Source organism: Diachasma alloeum, unplaced genomic scaffold (genome assembly GCF_001412515.2).
Source record: "Diachasma alloeum isolate Michigan unplaced genomic scaffold, Dall2.0 Dall_scaffold_01228, whole genome shotgun sequence".
Taxonomy (NCBI): domain Eukaryota; kingdom Metazoa; phylum Arthropoda; class Insecta; order Hymenoptera; family Braconidae; genus Diachasma; species Diachasma alloeum.
The window spans coordinates 155933-176777 of NW_021681337.1; the positions used below are offsets into that span (position 1 = coordinate 155933).

The 20845-nt window shown below is 33.3% G+C and overlaps 4 protein-coding genes across 8 annotated transcripts; 3 read left to right on the forward strand and 1 right to left on the reverse strand.

The window, feature by feature from the left end:
* Positions 1-322: 322 nt before the first annotated feature.
* On the forward strand, positions 323-8415 carry LOC107046176 (dedicator of cytokinesis protein 11). Of its 2 annotated transcripts, XM_015268699.2 has the most exons (6): positions 323-674; positions 750-866; positions 944-3997; positions 4119-4305; positions 4424-4438; positions 4508-8415. In XM_015268699.2, the coding sequence occupies exons 1-6, from the start codon at positions 576-578 to the stop codon at positions 7699-7701; spliced, it is 6666 nt and encodes a 2221-aa protein (XP_015124185.1). In that variant the 5' UTR covers positions 323-575; the 3' UTR covers positions 7702-8415. The 2 variants fall into 2 exon arrangements, with proteins under 2 accessions (XP_015124185.1, XP_015124186.1); XM_015268700.2 differs by lacking the exon at positions 4424-4438.
* A 102-nt stretch (positions 8416-8517) lies between these two features.
* Positions 8518-11652, reverse strand: LOC107046182. Of its 2 annotated transcripts, XM_015268714.2 has the most exons (4): positions 11068-11652; positions 10902-10933; positions 10704-10823; positions 8518-10586 (listed from the first exon to the last, which is right to left on the reverse strand). In XM_015268714.2, the coding sequence occupies exons 3-4, from the start codon at positions 10739-10741 to the stop codon at positions 9569-9571; spliced, it is 1056 nt and encodes a 351-aa protein (XP_015124200.1). In that variant the 5' UTR covers positions 10742-10823; positions 10902-10933; positions 11068-11652; the 3' UTR covers positions 8518-9568. The 2 variants fall into 2 exon arrangements, with proteins under 2 accessions (XP_015124200.1, XP_015124201.1); XM_015268715.2 differs by lacking the exon at positions 11068-11652 and having other exon boundaries at positions 10902-11049.
* On the forward strand, positions 10564-19045 carry LOC107046178. 2 transcript variants are annotated; one of them, XM_015268702.2, is made up of 12 exons: positions 10564-12204; positions 12398-12578; positions 12651-15142; positions 16428-16482; positions 16564-16668; positions 16743-16898; positions 16985-17177; positions 17239-17393; positions 17456-17743; positions 17875-18064; positions 18136-18388; positions 18455-19045. In XM_015268702.2, the coding sequence occupies exons 1-12, from the start codon at positions 12107-12109 to the stop codon at positions 18531-18533; spliced, it is 4245 nt and encodes a 1414-aa protein (XP_015124188.1). In that variant the 5' UTR covers positions 10564-12106; the 3' UTR covers positions 18534-19045. The 2 variants fall into 2 exon arrangements, with proteins under 2 accessions (XP_015124188.1, XP_015124187.1); XM_015268701.2 differs by lacking the exons at positions 16743-16898; positions 16985-17177; positions 17239-17393; ... (2 more) ...; positions 18136-18388; positions 18455-19045 and having other exon boundaries at positions 15236-16650.
* On the forward strand, positions 19041-20774 carry LOC107046185 (endocuticle structural glycoprotein SgAbd-2). 2 transcript variants are annotated; one of them, XM_015268730.2, is made up of 4 exons: positions 19041-19365; positions 19846-20051; positions 20140-20401; positions 20487-20774. In XM_015268730.2, exons 1-4 carry the CDS (start codon positions 19354-19356, stop codon positions 20577-20579), a joined length of 573 nt encoding a protein of 190 aa, XP_015124216.1. In that variant the 5' UTR covers positions 19041-19353; the 3' UTR covers positions 20580-20774. The 2 variants fall into 2 exon arrangements, with proteins under 2 accessions (XP_015124216.1, XP_015124215.1); XM_015268729.2 differs by lacking the exon at positions 19041-19365 and having other exon boundaries at positions 19651-20051.
* The last annotated feature ends 71 nt before the right edge of the window (positions 20775-20845 follow it).

Consider the following 20845-nt stretch of genomic DNA (forward strand, 5'->3'; position numbering starts at 1 on the left):
GAACGGAGAAAACCTGCTCTCCACCTGCTCTGTTTGCTGCAAAGTGTGCAGAGGGTAAATGCACATGAATCTGAGGATGATTATTTGCCACCTTTATTGTTTATCGGATGCTAGATTCTTGGCGAGTTATCTACTGAAATCTGTGTTTTGAGATGTTTATATATGAGAACTTGGCTTAGCCCGTAATTTTTGTTGGCCAAGAGGCGCCAATTTTCCTAGCTTTAAATTCAGTGTAAATATTATATTTATTCACCGTTGCATTTGGAATTCATAAATATACATGTATAACACTGAGATTTTCATATTTTTTTATACACAAGATACACAACACACACACACACACACACAACAGGCAATGTACGTAATCTAGTGCAGCGACAGGCAACGGGTGCGCGGTAGAATGTGGTAGAATGGCGACATTGGGCATGGTTGACGACCCAACAGTGTGTGTGACGCTCAGTAGCTAAAGTTGTCATTATTTTTCTTCTTTGCAATGCTTTGTTTATTGGTACAATATCTCAGTGGAATTAATCACGTTTTTTAGTTATTTTATTATTGATATTTTTGAGAAGAAAATGAGTGAGCGAAAATTTACGCGCGCCCTTGGCAAACCCGGCATGGCTGCACAACTTCGAGAGACTGTATCCCAGGTTGTGCGCGAAAGTACAGTCCAGGTAATGATAATCATAATGAATTTTGTATTTTTTTAATTCTCATTTTCCAACTTGTTATTTTTGTTTATAATATAGAATAAGCCACGCCTAGTGGATCCGGTAGACTTTGAGAATTTTGTTTTGAAAAACAGAACTCTTTTACAAAACGATCCACAGCGGGAATTACTTCTATATCCACCGGATGATGTTTCTGTAAGTTATTTTACCATCAAGTGAATAAGTTGATTATAATGATTATAATGATAATTTCAATAGCTCGGTTATTCCAGCAAGTTGTATTACCAAGAAAATGCAGAACAGTTGAGCTAACCGCTGAAAATATATTGGCTGAGATTGATGGTACTGAGAGCCTATTGACTAGAGAATGCCTCAAGAGTTATGCATCAAATTGGAATATGGTACATTACAAATATGCTGCATACAGTGGTACATACATGGAATTACCAAAATTATCTTCTAAGCTGGATGAGCTAAAAGATGAAATTTATGAGATTGATACAGATGTTGATCAAATTGATGAAGACATGATAAAGAATAAAAATGATGGCATAACCAAAGAAGGCTATCTAATGAAGGGACCCGAAATTGGATTGGAAAAAACTGACCGAATGTTCGCCCATATTGGTTCAAAATCATTTAAAAGACGCTTCTGTAATTTACATCAAGAAGTTGATGGAACATACATTTTGGAACTGTTTAAAGATGAAAAAAAAAGTGAGGCCAAATTAACAATTGTCATGGATTTTTGTACAGAAGTAGTGAAAAATTCAAAACGTGGAAGATACTGTTTCGAATTAAGAATGAGTGGAACGGAAAAGTCGTATACATTTGGTGCTGATAGTGAATCTGAAATGCAAGATTGGTTGTTAAAATTGAATTTAGTATTGCAACATTATAAACAACAAGATTATAATGACAAACATATATCATCGTTAGAGCCTCCTGGACATGTAACGCCACCCTTGAATCCTCTACCTCCTTCATCCTCTCAGTCTGTTAGTCCCATTTATTATGGTACTCTCAAGGGATTAGATCAAAGTATGAATCCACAGTTGATAAAGTATTCCCGAGAAACTGATACGAGTATTCTTCTTGCAAGGAGAGAGAATAGAAAACGATTATTCAATCTTTATAATAGCCATCATAACTATCATTTCGGTGGAAAGAATCCATCACCAATATTCACATTATCAACAATATTGGGTGAGAATAATAATAAAAATATAAATCCGTACGAGGAACACTTTGGCCAAAGGATATTCATCAAATGTGAAGCATTAAAATTCCGCTTACAAGCACCCATTGATGATAATGAAACTCTATGTCAAGTTGAACCATATCAAACTAGTCTATGCCTGTTTGATGCACGACAAGGCCGTAAATTATCGGAAAATTTTTATTTTGATGTCAACAATGATATTGCTCGCAATATGATGGCTGAATTAACTCCAATTATTATGGCTAATGATAAAAAAGCAACAACAACAACAACAACAGACGATTACATTGAATTGAAAGAGAAATATAAAATTAATGTCAATGACAAATGGTTGAAATATGTGAACCAAGCGATTTTTAGTATTAGCAATCCTCATCCAGACATATTTCTCGTTGTAAGAATTGAAAAAGTACTTCAAGGAAATATATATCAAACAGCTGAGCCATACATAAAAGCAACCAAGGATCCCCGTTTGGGACTAAAAGTTCACAAAAATGTGAAAGCATGCTATCACAGACTTGGCAATTATCGAATGCCTTTTGCCTGGTCTGCAAGACCACTTTTTCGATTATATAGCAATGAACTCGATACATCATCTGATTTTCCAGCAATTTATCGACAAGAGATAAATAGAATGCGCGATGATGATATTATTAAATTACTCTCCGAGTATAGAAAACCGGAAAAATTGAGTAAATTAACTGTGATACCTGGTTGGCTTAAACTTCATGTCGAAACTATTAATGATATTCCAGAAAATACATTGACAACCTCATTGGAACCTATTCAACCCTTTCCAATACCACCAACTACATCACCAACTCTTGAAATATTGGAATTCGAGAGCCCATCAGAGAGAGATGTTCTTCATCCATACACAACTTATAGAAATAATTTATACGTTTATCCACAGAGCTTAAATTTTGATACGCAAAAATTTTTCAATCGGGCTAGAAATATATCATGCATTGTAGAGCTCAGGGATAATGACGAGGTTGACGATGAGAGGGAAGGAAAAGAAGCATTGAAATGCATTTATGATAAATCCAATTCAATAATCTTATCAAATAGAGGAAGCTGTCCAGTTTTACATCATAGTGTAACGCCTTCTTGGTATGAAGAAATAAAAATCAAATTACCCAACAAACTTCATGCTAAGCATCATCTTCTCTTTTCATTTTATCACATAAGTTGTGATATGAATAAGAAAAAGGAAAATTGTGTTGAAAATTGCGTTGGCTATTCGTGGATAAATTTATTGAATAAAGGCAAACTTGTTGTAGATATGGAGATTAATTTACATTCATTGCCAGTTGCAACACATTTACCATCAGGATATCTTTCGATTGAACCATTAGGTCTTGGTCAGGGTAATTCTGGTCCTGATGTCACTTGGATTGATGCCCAGAGGCCAATTTTCACAGTCTCATTTCATCTTACATCCACTATATTTACGAGGGATTTACATTTGCATAATTTATTTGTCCATGCTGAGAAAATTATCGATAGAAAAGTATCATCGACAGTAATGCCATCCGATACAGAGACTTGTAAAATATTAAAGGCAGCACATGCCATACAACTTGTCACTGCAATTACATTCTTACCAACAATACTCAATCAATTATTTGCATTATTAATTTCTGATCCAGCAGAAGAAGTTTGTCTATGTATCATTAGACTTTTGATCCATATTATAAATTCACTGCACGAGGCTGAAAGGAGAGATGTACTTCAAGCCTATGTGAAATTTGTATTTGTAGCTCTATCGTCCAATGGCACTATTAATTCTCCAACTACAGTACACCAACAACTTGCTAAATATCTTCCAACTCTTCTTCAACCGAGCAATACTGATTTTCTCATTGTTAATAAGTTTATGCATCATTCAAATTTCTTTTTTGAAATTATGGTGAAAAGTATGGCACAACACATGCTGACAACTGGAAGAATAAAAATGCATCGCAATGAACGCTTTCCACATGATTATTATAAAGCAATTAAAAAATTATTGGAAGTAATTATGCCTTATTTGATGATTAAGTACAAAGAAATGCCAACGGAGACACATGAATTGAATAAAAGTCTTGCACAATTTTTCAAGGTAATATATAAATCATTGTTTTTTGACTTTTTTTATTTTTCCTGTAAAAAGTCGAATAATTATGTAATTTTGTATATATATAGGATATTTTTTTAATTGTCTTTTTTTATATCAATTCCAGAAATGCCTTACTTTTATGGATAGAGGCTTTGTGTTTACTCTCATTAATCAATACATGAGCCATTTTACACCCGGCGATTCGAGAACACTCCAAGATTATAAATTTATTTTCCTACAAATAATATGCTCACATGAGCACTATATCTCGTTGAATTTACCAATGATGCAGACTCGGGTAACGACTAAAGGTAAGAATATAGTGAGTAGTAGTAGTAATAATAATAATAATAATAATAATAATAATAAATATGGATTAAAATTAATTACATCTCATTTTTGACAAATATATTCTAATCCACACATCAGAATTGGAGAGTGATGGTATGTAATAGTTATAATCATTTCAGACAGAAAAATAATCATATATATGTATACATTGTATAATTTCAGATTTATTATTGGAATACTGCTTGTCTCAAGAGTTTTGTAAGCATCATTTCCTTGTTGGTTTACTGCTTCAAGAAGTGAAATCTTCGCTCAACGAAATTGTACAGATAAGAAAAATGGCTATAACCACACTTGCAGATTTATTGGCAAAACATGAATTAGACGATAGATATGAGAATAAAGGCCAAATGAGTCGGATAGCAGCCATTTATATACCTTGGTTGGGAATAGTGTTGGAAAATTTACACAGACTTGAAACAGTATATGAGACTGATGATAAATATAATAATAAAATTGAATTACTGGATAATAATAGAACGACGAATGAAATAACTACTTCCTCAAATCGTATGCCAATGAGCAATTCGTTTTTCAATAATACTAATAATAATAATAATAATAATAATAGTAATAACAAAGATAAAGATAGAGATAGAGATAAGGAGCAAATAATAGGTAATATAAATAATGAAACACCAAAATCCATGCACAGATTGACACTCCATTTGGATACACCATCTCCAAAACGAGCATCAATACATTTGCGTGATTCCACGTATTTTGCTGCCATTGCTGGACAAAATTTGGCCAATGGATTTTCGTGCACCAGCATAGAGTCTAATGCATCAACTTTATCGAGTGCTTCACATTCTCATGTATCACAAGAAACAACAATAGCGTGCTGTGATTCAGCCCCTGAAAATGATACGATAATCAATGATCATCGTAATGTTGGACATTTAAGATCATTGAGCGTAACTCAAACATCACCCAGATGTGACAAACTCCAATCATCGGAAATGAAAGATTTACTAATTTGTTTTCTATTTGTTATGAAATATCTTGGAGATCATCAGATAATTGCTTGGTGGCAACAGTGCTCTGATAATGAAATTCAAAGTTTTTTCACTGTTATTGAAATGAGTTTGCATCATTTCAAGTATGATGGAAAAAGGCAAATAATATCGAAAATAAATGCAAACACAAATGTTAAAACAGCCAAAACAGTAAAAGCCATGACACTGCCAGCTAGAATAGTACCGCCAAATTTTTCATCAGACAATTCAGCAACTGGAACACTTCAGCCTCACAATATTCCATCATCAACAAGAGAAAATTTAATTGATGGGGAAGAAGAGAATGGAAAATTTCAGACGGCTCTAGTTGAGGCGAATATATCAACTGAAGTTGGACTCATTGTTCTTGACTGCCTTGGATTATTTTGCATTCATTTTAAAGAAGTACTACTTGTTAATGATGGTGATAATAGTATAATGGAAAAATTATTTTTTATCTATTTGAAATTTTTAGAAATAGGCCAATCAGAGAGTCTCTATCGTCATGTATTTGCAAGTTTTCGTGCATATCTTAATAATTATTCAATTGTATTGTTCAATGGGAGTGCAGTATTATGTGGGCTTCTCTGTCATAATTTATTGAGATGTTGCAATAGTAAACTCAGTTCAATTAGACAAGAATCATGTGCATTACTATATTTACTAATGAGGAGTAATTTTGAATATACTAATAGAAAGGGTTTAACAAGAGTACATCTTCAAGTAATAATATCAGTATCGCAAATGCTCGGTAGTGTTATTGGTCTTAATAATTCAAGATTCCAAGAGTCATTATCTTTGATAAATAGTTATGCCTCATCAGACAAAGCTATGAAAGGAACAGGTTTTCCATTTGAAGTTAAGGATTTAATTAAAAGAATTCGTACTGTATTGATGGCGACAGCGCAAATGCGAGAACACAATGATAATCCCGAAATGTTGGTTGATTTACAACACAGTTTGGCTAATTCTTATGCAAGTACACCTGAGCTAAGACATACATGGCTTGAAACAATGGCAAGAAATCACTCGAAAAATGGTGATTATTCAGAAGCTGCTTGCTGTCAATTGCATATTGCGGCACTTATGGCTGAATATTTGAAATTGAAAAAAATTCATGATTGGGGTAGTGAAGCATTTGATAAAATATCAATAAATATTAGTAAAGATGAGAGAGGATTAAAACTCGATGCTGGAGTACAAGATGTTCATTATAATAGTATAATTCTTTTGGAGCAATTGGAAAAATGTGCTGAAATGTTGGAGAAAGCCGAGCGTTTTGAATTACTGGGGCCACTTTATCGACTTATTATTCCTATTCTTGAGAATAAACGTGATTACAATGCCCTGGCAACGTGTTATTCTCATTTGTCTCAAGCTTGCAATAAAATTGTTGAAGTTACAAGAACTGGTAAAAGATTACTTGGGCGTTTTTACAGAGTTGCATTTTTTGGTTCTGCTTACTTTGAGGAAGAAAATTCCCAAGAATATATTTATAAAGAGCCTAAAGTAACGTCACTCTCTGAAATGTCTGAACGTCTCAATCGTTTGTATGCTGATAAATTTGGCCCAGAGAATGTGAAAATGATTATGGATTCAGCGCCAATTGATAAAACTTTACTCGATACTAAAGTAGCATATATACAAGTGACTCATGTCACTCCTTACTTTGAAAATAAAGAGCTTGAAACAAGAGTCACTGAATTTCAACATAATCATGATGTTTCAAGTTTTATGTTTGAGACACCATTTACTAAAGAAGGAAAGCCCCATGGTAATCCGGAGGATCAATGGAAAAGAAGAACTATTTTATTCACACCATATGCATTCCCTTATATTAAGAAACGTATATGTATTATAGATAAGAAAATCATTGAATTAACGCCCATTGAAGTAGCATTGGATGAAATGAGACAGAGAGTTCAAGAGCTCCAAGATGTCACTCTGATTTTACCGACTGATATTAAAAAATTACAACTGCGCCTTCAAGGTAGTGTATGTGTTACAGTTAATGCTGGGCCACTTGCTTATGCTTCAGCATTTCTCGATCCTGCCTTATCTCCACAATATCCTGACGATAAAGTTGAACAACTCAGAGATGTTTTCCGAGATTTCATTAAAATATGTTATACAGCATTGCAGATAAATAGTAAATTAATTACAACTGATCAACAAGAGTATCAACGAGTTTTAAGAGATAATTATTACAAGCTTTGTGAAAACATGTCGCCATTACTTGGTGAATCTATATGGCCTGGTGATTTGCTTGACAGTTTCAAGAGAAATAGTTCAGCTTTATTTAGTGCTATAAGTGGATCCAATAATAATCCACCAAAGGGTATTATTATCTCAAAAAATTAATTTTTTCAATTTTATTGGTTTTTCTTTTTTTTTCTTTAATAAATACTATTAGCTCTCATGCATCAATTGACAAATTTCATATACTTTTGTTAAAAATGTAAATAGAAATTTCATTACATTACAACTAATGAATCCTTTTGAAACTGATTCTTTCGGCATTATAATTGTTGTTAACAAACAACGATAATATTTTATAATTTTATACATTTTTTTGTTTGTATGAATCGTATACGCACATGAACTATTTATAGTTGCGACCGGACGTAAATTGTTAATGTATATATAATAATAATAATAATAATAGTAATAATAATACCACTAGATATGAAATTTTTCTGGAGAAACGAAAATACATATACCACTTATTTATTAAATTTTTTCACAAGAAAAAAAAAAACTTCAGATAGAATTTTTTTCACATGTCCGCGCATAGCATAAATTTTATCATTGTCCATGCTTTTGATTGTTAAAAAACAATGTCAATAGATGTACTTTACATTTTATTTATCGACTAGCCATTTACCTTGCATACCCACAATTCAATAATAAGGTATACCTATATAACAATGGTAAACTAATGATACGTCCAATGATTTACTACTGCTGGAGAAGGAGAAAGAGAGAGAGAGGTGAAAATTTGTCAAGTCCTTTGATTGCTACATATGTGTATTCTCTCTGTAATATTATATATAAAAAGTGTTGTATTTATATCAAGCAAGTGTATTTTATCACCAAATTGAGTAAATAAACATGCCTTTTATGAAATTAATAGCTATTAATCATCTGCTAAATGTAAAATATGAAAGTGGAATGGTATTAGTATTCCACTATTAATTTATTCACTTTTAAATTCTCAAAGCTTGAATTTATTTTTTATTACATTTTTCACAGTATTAGATTTATTATTTATAAAAAAATACATGACAATACTTGACGCACAGGTATTTCGATAACATTATCTTTCCAACGGAAAGAGATGATCATTTAACTTATTCTATATTATCTATATTGTTGTCATTATCGTCGTCGTAGAGCTAAAGGGTTGTATAAGTACATTTGGCTCTACGACTATATGTTTTTTTGGTAACTGCGATCACGAAATACACATTCAATTGTGTGATATTTTGACAGCATTATATAATAATGTGCAATGTCCCTAATGCACGTATATCCTTCATCTAAATTATTCATTTCTATACGTATTTATTCATGTTGTTCCTTCTGCGTTATTCGTGCACTGAGCAGTAAACTTCAATTCATAGTAATAATAATTACCTATATTGTCATGGATATTTACCCACTTATATATATATTTTTTTTCCTACAAATTGAAATTGATGAATCTTTCTTGTTTTTTGTTTTTATTAATCGCACTGCAATATTACTATAGAATGTGCACATGGAAATTCATCAATTCAGGAGCCGAAAATCACAAGTACTTTTCATTTTTTTTCCGTCGTACTTTATTATTATTATTATTATTATTTTCATTTTTTACATATAACAAGGTGATTATTATTCCATTCTCGATGTATGAAATTTCATAATTTTATTGTGCTCTCATGGAAGGAGCTCAAAGATTTGAATTGAAAGAATTACGGCACCAATGGAGGGCAGTTTGAATCCATTGACCTTGCTATAATACGAGTGACAATTTTTTTTCAAACCTCAATAATATATGTTGATATTGAGAAATAATTTTCTCGTCTGGGAATTTATAACAGTCTTGAATAAAATGATTTAAAAAATTGTTGCAGTTGCTAAAATTGATGAGGTTCTCCTCTGAGCTTATTATTATTATTATTATTATTATTATTATTATTATTAAAAAATGAAATATTTATAACATACAATATGACATGAATGGTCATAATTGTTGTAATTGTTCGTCATGTTCGGTAAATTGAGAACCAGCTGCACTCTGTGCAACGGAGTTCTCGTCTTGTTCCGAGAGCAAAGGAATTACCTGCTGACGATGATTATAATTATGAGTATCTGAGGGCCTCAGTGGATTATGAACACCAGGTATGAAAGCCATGGGCATTGTGCCAGAAGGGGTTGTTGGAGCCGATCTTGATAGCCAGCGTTTTGGTTTGTTATTTCTTGTAGTCATCTGATGATGGCCAAGAGGCATGTAGGTTTTTCCGCGTGTACGCCGTAAACGGCTGTTTATATAGTCTCCGGGACTGTAAAAATCTTGTATTGGTGATTGAATTCCTAGAAAATTCAATGCTTGTGGACGATTTTGATAGTTTATACGATTTATTGAAGAATCATGCGACGGCAATTGTTGAATTTTATCAAGTAGTTCACGTAATTCAATGGTCGGACTCGTAGCACGTGGCGGAGAACATGGTGATTGTGCTGCCAGACTCGATATGTCAGAGGTTGTTTGGTTATTAGCCAGTGATACAAAGGATCCTGCATCGGCAATTTGACCTCTTTCACATTCCATTGTTGATAACTCATCGATACTGTTGTTACAGGAATCGATTGAATAAGGAGGTGGAATTATTGTGTTTGCCTCATTCACAACATTGCACATAAAACTTGAACTCAATGAATCAAGAGTACTTGTGTGAGAGAGTGTTCGAAAGTATCGCATTACAAAACTTGAGGGTCCTTTTCCCATGCCTTCATCACCAAATCCAATAACAAGAGGATAAAGGTCTGGTTTTGCTGTTACTTCATTGTATGGTGGCGGTAAAGTTTGAATGAATGAACTGCATCGACTGTAATGATGTGGGGGGGGATAGCACGCAGCTGAAGAATATCTTCTGTCAGATGATGATGTACTCCCATTCGAGCAACTTATTGTTTTTCGTCCCTGCCACAGCCAGCAACCGCATATAGCGGCTAGTATTAGCCCCGCTATTATTCCAGCCCTAGTAGAACAAAAAAAAAACACACACACACACACAGAGACATTTTACACATTAAACCAGTCGAATAATTCACCTCAAGTATATTTCATAGTGATGATATTGATTATCCTTCCATACCATAAATACCAATAATTCCAAATCAATAACGTAAACATGTCAATGAGTTGTTGTGTTGACTCTGAGTACGTCTTACAGCACCCAAGTAAACAGCAGCAGGACTCTTTTGGTGGAGAGCAACTATAAGTATTAATGAAATGTTCATTTTATCATTAATTAATCCATAATTATTATAACAAGTAGTAATGTGTAACTTACACATGCTCTCCATTGCATTATTCAACCGAGACCTTGAAATTGTGACAAAGAGAGAAGAATATTATATTAGCCTTTGATATCATTGTTTATATTTTTTTCAATTTTTTTATAATCATGCTATTATATGCCATACAAAGAGAAAAGGAAATGCAAATGAGCAACTTACGCATGTAGAAAGAAATGTAGACTGTATTGGACTGTATATAGGGGAATAGTGAAGCAGGAACAAGGCGTATTGATCGACTTTCATGTCAGAGATGCGAATCGAAACCAACTTGCGCCGATTGCACGTCAGTATATTATCAATTTTGTTTTCTTTTTTAAATCAATAAATCACTGAGAATGAAGAACGATAGCATAATAGTACCGAAACATGTTCAGTTTGCTCAATATTAATTGTTTCATTTTTTTAATATTTTTTTTTTGTATATATTTTTGGTATTGACTATTATATAATAACACGTGCCGTTAATTATTACTCTGTACTTCACCACCACATTTGATAAACGTATAGAGGATGCCGAGAGATCCGAATCGTCTGCACCATTCACCAAACCAAGGGGGTGAAAACGCGATAAGGGCTGTCAGCAGATACAACGCACGCGGATAGCATAGTGGGGGTTGGTTCTAATATTCTGTGGATTCTGCGCATTATAATTTACATGTGTGCATATCACAAATTTTCCAATAATCGTTTCACCTATAATATTATATTATAATATAATGGAGATTTAGTATAAAAAATTAGGGATTCTATAAGCTGGTGGTGGAATATTGAATTGGAAATGGAGATGAGTGCCTCTGGAGATAATCTTCTTTATCTGGTATCTAGAGTGACATATATTATCTGAAATACATCATATGACTTTTGCTTCTGCACGTGACTTTATTTACAGTTGGGATATTTTATGAAATTGCGAATGCGTATATACAGAGTGAGATTTTGAGTGTACATCTATGACATAAACTTGCGATTATTGGAAATCAATTGAAGAAAAAATTGAACAAATACCAAGAGATATGGATTTATACATGGAGAAGAAATAATAAAATTAAAAAAAAGAATTTATGTACAGAGGTGAATCGTCGTGCATGTATGTACATATATATTTGTGTTTGCATTTTCGTTAAATATTGTTATATACAAATAGTGAAAATAGGAGAAATGTGGGGCTAGTGAAAGGGCAGCTTTTCAATCTAATATAATGCCTTTGATCAATAGACTTTTTGCTCCAAGAAAAAATATTAAAACCAATGCAGATTGTAAATTACCAGTTGATATTGGTACAGGATTCCGTATTAGGTGAGATGCCCTATTTTTTCTGTATTCTTTCCACTATATATAGAGAAAAACCATTGTCGATGATAATTTTCAAGTGGCTCATCCTAATATTATAATCATTATTAAACTGTATATTTCATCGAGCTAATAGATCTCATAACCTTTTTCAACTCAGCTCATTATTGTTTATGCATGTTCAATTTATGGTCACTAGAAACACATTGAATTTTGGAGCAGATCAAATAAGAGTCCTCTTATTTCGTGAATGTGAACGCCGTGGTAGAAAGTTACTTTTTGACTCTGTTACTGCTGGAAGAAGTAATGGATCCAGTTCATCAACATGTAGTGGAACAAACACCTCGTGTCCTAGGAATGGGAATGGACTTCCACATGAGGTGAGTTAACACAATAATCTAACTTATTCGAAATGACGATTAGAAAATAATATTATTTCATACTAATTTCAGTGCGAGAAAGAAGTTTGCGATAACGTGAATTTATTAAGTGAAATGGTTTTTGGAACCGTAGCCATGACATACAGAGGGACTCTTTTCAAAATCCACACATTAGAATTTCCACGATGTATAATGTGTACAAAAGTATTTCCAGCACCAGACCACATAATTCGCATGAACAATGAGAAATTTACCGATGAGACTCTGCGAATATCGTTATTGAATAATAATAATAATAATAATAATAATAATAATAATAACAACAACAACAACAGCAGCAGCAGCAACAACAATGATTCAAATTCAAGTAATGGTAGTATGAGAAAGAACCTTTCTTATCAAAGCTCAGGAAATATATCGGGAAATAGCCTGAGGAAGAGTTCGACATGCTCAAGTACTTGTAGTGGTTGGGATTTTGATGTGCCAATATTTCCAATATCGACTACAATAAAAAGTCATTTGGAAGAATCACTAGAGTCAAATAACAATAGTCCATCATCATCATCATCATCATCATCATCAGGCTTTGGTAGCTATCCAAGTCTCCGTAGAAGATGGTTACGAGCGGTATCAACTTCTTTAAATCATCACTCTACAAAAATAAATGATGAAATGGAGGAAATACTTGGATTACAAGTTTATGGTGATAATAGTACTTGCTTTACTAGTACTACTGGGAGACCACTAGTGTCTCTTTCTACGTGTGATGATATTTGTGATTCTAGCAGGCGTCGGCATAAAACAAAATTAGGCCTAACGATAATGATAAAATTGACACCTGAACGAGAAAAAGAAATGGAGCTCAGGCTTTTCGAACATGCATCACAATTAGAAGCAATATTGGATAGGCTTTGTCAGACGTGTATAACTAGTGGCAAAGAGAGAGGACTCATTGAACGATTACATCAAGCCTCTTTTCGATGTACATGCTGGCTATTGCGTCTACTTGTTACGAGAAAAAATTATGACAATGATCATATTTCAATATGGCATGAGATTATTCTCAACAAATCCATTTCAAAATACAAAAGAACCACAATGCTGTGTCGGAATTTTCAACAAATGTGTCAGTTGCTCGATACATTGGATACTAAATCAACAAAATTTTTTCTCAGTACACTAATCACAGCTGTATTGACCTATCATTTGGGATGGGTCAACACTGTTATATCATTGGAAGAAAAAATATGGCTAGAAAACATGAAAACAAAGTATCCCTGTAATCCACTGTGGATACAGTTGAGTGATTTATATGGCACTCTGGGAAATCCATCGAAAAGAGTCCACACCATTATAACTGGTGATGCAAATAAATTGCATTTGATCGATGCAATATTAAAATTTCTTTCCTATTTCATTCGCAGTGCCATTGTCAAACGACATAATATTTATCGCAACACTTCAGATGAAGATGTACAAGAAGCTATTGATATTGTTGAAAAAAGACAAAGTCAAAAACTTTCCTACATTTCTCCTTTTTCTCTTTCAACGTCAACGTCGGCAGCGGTATCGGCATTGGCCACTGCGTCATCTTCTTCGGCATCGGTTTCATCATATTTCTCTTCTCCTTCTCCTAACTCGACGGCTCCATCGATAGGTTGTTTGAAGAAAAATAACCTAATAACAGAGTCCAACGAGACAGTGACCAAGTCATTTTCAATGAAAAAAAATGACCATTTCAACATTCCAAGATTGAAGAAAACCACAAGTTTAAATAAAAATCTCAATTTAGAGAGCTCAACTTGTATAAAATTGGAGGATAAAGTTGCGTTGAAATTGGATTCATATCAAGATGATGTGGATGGTTCAGAGAAGGATGTGATTAATTCAAATTTAATTAAGATAATTGTAGGAGGTGAAAAAAATACGGCAAATACATCATTATTGACGCAGGATGAATTTGAAAACAAGTTAGACTCAAAAACAATGGAATCAATTTTGCTTCAAAATGATTGTGATTCGATCAAGGAAATTTGTTCAATCAATGCTAATGGTTCAGATGTAACGGAAGTGTATTTCTCCTCGCAGATTGAATATGAAAGTGATAAACAGAGCCAGGTTTTTTTCACTGTTGGTGGTGATGAAAAACGTGTAATTGATGAAAAGTCGACGGTACAGACAAATCAAAATTGTAGTTGTCAATGTTCATTTGCATTTACACGCGTACCAAGCACCTCCGCTCAATTACCCGAAGGAGTTTTGCGCAAAATTCTTCAACGAAATTTTCCCGAGTCTTCGAAAAGTATTCAACGACCTGGTACATCTTTAAGTAAAGACAGATCATTCGGTATTTCTTGCCCAAAGTGTAATGGCTCAAGTGGGAATGGAGGAAATTTTGAAAGTAGCAAATTACTTTTGGAAACGCCAACTAATGCAACTGAAGTTTTACGAACTTGCGGCACATCAACCATTGGGATACGAGGTGGGCGTAATCGTCGAACTGATTGTGCAACTGTAGATCAACTTTTGGAGGCCAATAATTTCATTGAATTACCCATGCCAAGGTAATTATTATTAATTGAAAATCTATATTATTAATGAATAGATTAAAGATTTTTATTTTATAAATATTTAATTATTATATATATATAATTCAGGTGCAAAAATGATGATTTAGTGAAAGAACAGGAAGATGAAATTGAGGAAACCTCAGGATATACAGATACCCTCTTGCAAAGGGCAGTGCTAAAATCAGATGGAGAAATTTTTTATCCAGATGTTCAATATACGGCGGGCCTTATTATCCAGGGTTTAATCAAAAAATCCAATCAAACTAATCAAAAAAGAATAAAAAAAGAAATTAATGCAAAAATAAGCATTAATAGTGTTATTAATCCAACAATGGACAATGAATTATCAGAGTTAATCGATGATATTAGCATGTCTAATAAATATTCGCTCTTTGATTATTCAATCTCGGAAACGCTTTGTATTGTTGCTGATATCGATAATTGGCAAGTTGGACTTATTTCCGATAAATTACCAATGTATAATTCACTATTGCCAGTAGGCATGTCGAAATTGGTTTCACGAATGTTGGAGCCACTTGTTTATCTGTGGACGAAAGACAAATCACCCCTGCATTGTTTTACTATCTTAGAATCTAAAATGCGAGAGATATGGCTCAGAAGTGGAGCTCTGGCGCAAATGATTATGACAATGGATATATGTAGTATAAATCTTGCTGATTTAACCAGTGCTTTAGATCTGGATGCTGCAGATGTACCACTTTTATTGGCAGTTGCCACGACACATTCTCCACAAATAATTCAAAGAATTGGTTTTACATATACTTGAATGAAATGAAAATTAATTGAGAAAAAAAAATATACACGTCAAATCAGTTCGGAGGTTCTCATTGTAAACAACAAATTTGTACAAATATAATAATACAATTAGTCATTTCATGCCAAATAATCGACCCAATAATGTCAATTAGAAGTATCATATTAAGCTGATGTTTTTCTTACTCAATCATCAATCAAACATTGTAAAAATGTAATAAACTACTTTTTATACTGCGCATTTTTTCTCATTTTATCATTGAAAAATGGAATTTCAAGAAAAAAAAAAAGAATAAATGTTTGATTCGATCCCTTTTAGATTTTATCTGTAGTCATTTTTTGTTTTTTAATTTTTAATTATTATTATCAGTGCCTTGTGTAATTGGAAGAATTAGAAAATTATATCTGAAATATGGAAATTTGCCCTCCGTCTCATCGGTGAATATTATGTTATAAATTTAATGCCATTATAATGAGTTATTTCTATATTGAATTTGTTTAACAGTCCTCCAGTGAATCATCATCGCCGCTCAATAATTTTGCTGAAAAAGGCCATTTGCGTATGTTGATTGAATTTTTTCACACACACACACACACACATTGTGGATTGAAATTTCTATATAATTTGATAAAATTTATAGGTGGATCATGGTGGAAATTGTAAATGTTGCTGCTGTTGTGATACTAAATCGAAATTATTGAAATATGTTCAGCCAGATGTGCCGAAATCTTTTGCTCCGATTCGTGTATATAACCATTGTCTTTATCATTAAAAGTTTTAATTTACATAACGGATTTTCTCATTGACAACAATATTTAGACCTACTGGAGGAGTCGTAATCCAATGGAAAGATATACAACGTATGAAAGGTCATATTGGCGCAAAGAGCCAATGTTTTCCAGAGTAAAACCTTTTAAACATCAAGTTTCACTCACCGTTGGTGATGGACCCATAACCGACGATACAACTCACAAAGTAATGACTTTTCACACCTACTTTCTACTATACTGTAGTTATATATATATATTAACTTTGGATTCCTCCTTTCGTTGGCATTTTAGTTGAGTTATTTGGGCAATTGGTGCTTGGATCAACCAAAATCTCATATGGTACCGTGTGATAAACAGTGGTTAGGGAGAGGACCAATGCAAAATGTCACGACAAACAAATGCGATTACACTTGGAAATTGGTACCAAAACCAAAGGCTTTGAAGAATCGAGAGAATTTATGTTGCCCAAATGCAAATCTTTCGAGTAATGTATAAATATAAAATATTACATTTTACAAGTAAATAATAATTTTTCAATGATGAAGGTGACACGACTTATAAATTGAGTTATTATGAATCTGGATGTCGAATTCCTATTACTTCCTTCAAACCCATTCGAAAATACACGAAAGGGATTATACCGATTGATGATTGTACGACCTATAAACTTAGCTATTGGCCAAATGAATCACCGATTAAAGTAGGAATCAACTCGTTTCTCCATTATTATATAAATATCATTATAATTTTCTATTTTTATAGAATGACGATTATCCATGGAAAAAGAAAGTTAAATACAATCCTCCCTTAACTGCATTGGATGATTGTACTACTTATCGTCTCAGTTATTGGCCCAATAAGCAATCAATGCGTAAACCATTTACTGTGCGAGACTCTGAAAATATATTGAATGCCCATTGTTGCTCTGATGATAATACAACATATAATTTGAGTTATTTTGGATGTGGAAGTGCCAGGCGGTTGCCAATCAAACCGTCATCATCTACTCAATTATCTTCATGCCCGTTATCCCACGACACAATTCACAGAGTACAATTTATCTTTTATATTCTTCGTCATGGCATAATTTTGTATAAATTTTATTTTTTTATTTTTTTGTTTATCCCCATTCATTATTCATTCTGAAATAATGTCAAATTTTTCAATGTGTCAAAATTCAGTTGAGCTATTTGGGAAATTGGTCTGTAACACCTGAAATCTCCCGGTTGCCGTGTTCAAAAACCTGGTCAGGCAGAGGGCCAATGCAAGACTTGACAACTCAAAAATATGATTTTACTTGGAAAAGCGCTATTCCTGTTGTTGCTTTTTCTCCCAAGGATAATTTGAAACCTTCTCATCAGCCACTCGGCGGTAAATTTAACAAATATCTTTCATTTTATTATATGTATATACATATGATTTATATATTCAATGAACAACAGGTTGTACAATTCAGAGATTATCCTATTTTTCTAATGATTTGAAAAATCTCACTCAAATCAAGTCATTTAAGCCTCTTCGAACATATCAACCATTCGATATCCCAACGGATAGTGAGACGACCATGAGGCTAAGTTATCAACCTGTCCATCGATCTTCAATCCCTGCTCACATTATGAAAGCATGTGCTACAAAATCATTATACCAAAAGCCAATGCGGCTACCTTCTAATGACAATACTACTTACAATTTGAGGTATCAATTTATTTGATTTGCGTTCAAAAAACCGTTTCCCTTCATTCATCATAAATATTCATATAGTTATCTAGCTCCCGGAAAAATGGAACAACTGATGGAGCATGATTGTATTCTCCCGTGTAAACCGATCGATCCGATGTAGACATCATAATAAAGCTCCTATTTGCATTATTTCTTCTTTGTCTTATTCCTAAGTCCGCCTCTATACTATACATTTTACTTTTACTACTTTTTCTCCGACAATTGGTTATTAAATGGTTAATGGTTTGTCTGAGATGAAGAGAAAAGTTTCATAGTACAGGTCATTGATACACCAACTTCTGAATTTTATGCATCTGCAATCGCGAAGGCCATGTGAAAGTAACAGTGCCTTCCTCACTACTGCTTCTCGGATGTTCTCACATATATATATACAATTTATATGAAATCTTACGAAATAGTGTATCGTATATATACCTATATACTCTTAATACGATAAACCACCGAGGCGTTCAAAATTTTACACTTTTGTCAAATGCTGTCAAGACGACATGAACATGCATGAAATATGCATCCACATTTAAAAATATTGAGCAATTATATCGATTTTTAATGTGCAAAAAAAAAAACAAGAAAAAACAAAATGGAGAGAAAAAAAGAAATAGAAAACTACCAACAATTGAGAATATGAAATTCATTTAGTGACGGTTATGATGCACATCGTCAGTTGGAGTTAATCGCCAAAAAACATTTAATCCATAGATATTTATGTTTATAATTCATGAACTCTTCAGGAGGGAGGTGGTAAAGTGAGAGTCCGTATAAAAGCTGATTTCTTTCCTCTGGCAGGACACAGAGTACTTTGTGTTTCTTGAGTGATTATACTCCAATAAGATTAAAAATAATTTCACGCTTGTATAGCTGTCTGCACACCTTTTACTTCTCCAGTGAATAACCACTTTTTTTTTCTCCAGGAGTTAAATATGAAATTTTTGGTAAGTCATAAAATTTATGTTTTTTCGATGGATAAACTCTATGAATTATAATCAATCTATTAATGATATTATAATTTAACATGATGTATTTGTTCCTTTTTGATATCCTGCTTTTTCCACTATGCGAATTAGCAGTAGGAATAACAGCAAGTAAAAAGAAACAGGTTGTCTCATGCGAAAGGAAGAATTTTAATTCATTTAAAAAATGACAAAAAAGTAAAAACAAGTAAAGAAAAACGAATTATCGAAAATAGGGAATGGATGAGATGTGTAATGATGGCGTTGTGAAGACGATTTGGTTAACAGGTCAAGAGTTAAATGACCCGGCCTGGCATTTTACTTTTCACTTTCACTCATCTCCGGTGTGATCTCACTACACACTATTCTCTCAATAGAGCCCATCGACGCTGCGAATTAAATTAAATGTCCAGTATTTTTATTATCGTGACTAATGACAATGATGATGATGAGGTATTTCAGATATTAGCAATGATTATCGGGACAGTATTTGGCCAAAATTATCATTCAGGCCGGCAACAGCACTCACCACAACCGGCAACATCAGGACAGTATCAAGAAGAGCATCAAAGGTCAATAAATAATGAGAGACAATTCAGTACTACTACATACGTGCCGATTTTGCAATGGAATAAAGAACAAGAACACGACGGAACATATAGAACTAGGTAGAGTTGATATAGAATCCAATTGAGCTCACCAATAAGACGTTTGCTATTTAACTGTTTTGTTTGTTTGTTTGTTTGTTTGTTTCAGTTATGAGACTGGCAATAACATTGTTGCAGAAGAGAGTGGATATGTAAAAACTATCGGCGAAGGTGATAATAAGGCCGAAGCTCTTGTTCAACAGGGTAGTTACTCATATACCAGTCCCGAAGGTCAAATTATCACTATTCATTACACTGCGGATGAAACTGGCTTCCATGCAACCGGCGATCATATTCCCACTCCACCACCAGTCAGCGAGGAAATTCAGAAGGGTCTTGATCTTATTTATGCTGGAATACGTCAACAAGAGGTAAATATATAATAATAAAGCTCTTTAATTCGCTTCCATTTCACCTAATTGCATTATTTGATATTTTAATTTTTTCATTTCCTAGGAAACCGCTGCACGGGAAGCCGCACAAAAAGCTCAACAACCCTTCAATCAGCAGATTGATAGACAGCAGGATAATAAAAATTATCGTTTATAACTTTTATCACTCCTGAAAGGAAAAATCACTTTGAAATACTTAAGTATCATTGGATAACCATAACCATAGTCAGTTTATGAATTATTTATCAAATATTATATTATACTAGGAAATGTCGGAGAATGGCTTTCAATAATTTTTTTTGTCTACTCTTTTGAAACAACATCAGAGAATAAACCATAATTCAATCAATAATACTGTTTATGTAATTACTCATCTGATATGAAGTACAGACGAATTTAATTGAATAGTGTTTTTTCTCTACA

Bases quoted from the DNA above. Each gene is read 5' to 3' on its own strand.
- LOC107046176 (XM_015268699.2), top strand. From the start codon at position 576: ATGAGTGAGCGAAAATTTACGCGCGCCCTTGGCAAACCCGGCATGGCT. The intron at 867-943 runs GTAAGTTATTTT...CGGTTATTCCAG, and splicing joins ATCCACCGGATGATGTTTCT to CAAGTTGTATTACCAAGAAA. The intron at 3,998-4,118 runs GTAATATATAAA...TATCAATTCCAG, and splicing joins GTCTTGCACAATTTTTCAAG to AAATGCCTTACTTTTATGGA.
- LOC107046182 (XM_015268714.2), bottom strand. From the start codon at position 10,741: ATGTTTACGTTATTGATTTGGAATTATTGGTATTTATG. The intron at 10,587-10,703 runs GTATGGAAGGAT...TTGTTCTACTAG, and splicing joins TGGAATTATTGGTATTTATG to GGCTGGAATAATAGCGGGGC.
- LOC107046185 (XM_015268729.2), top strand. From the start codon at position 19,789: ATGTCCAGTATTTTTATTATCGTGACTAATGACAATGATGATGATGAG. The intron at 20,052-20,139 runs GTAGAGTTGATA...TGTTTGTTTCAG, and splicing joins GACGGAACATATAGAACTAG to TTATGAGACTGGCAATAACA. The intron at 20,402-20,486 runs GTAAATATATAA...TTCATTTCCTAG, and splicing joins CTGGAATACGTCAACAAGAG to GAAACCGCTGCACGGGAAGC.
- LOC107046178 (XM_015268702.2), top strand. From the start codon at position 12,107: ATGCCTTTGATCAATAGACTTTTTGCTCCAAGAAAAAATATTAAAACC. The intron at 12,205-12,397 runs GTGAGATGCCCT...TATGGTCACTAG, and splicing joins GGTACAGGATTCCGTATTAG to AAACACATTGAATTTTGGAG. The intron at 16,669-16,742 runs GTATATAACCAT...AACAATATTTAG, and splicing joins AATCTTTTGCTCCGATTCGT to ACCTACTGGAGGAGTCGTAA.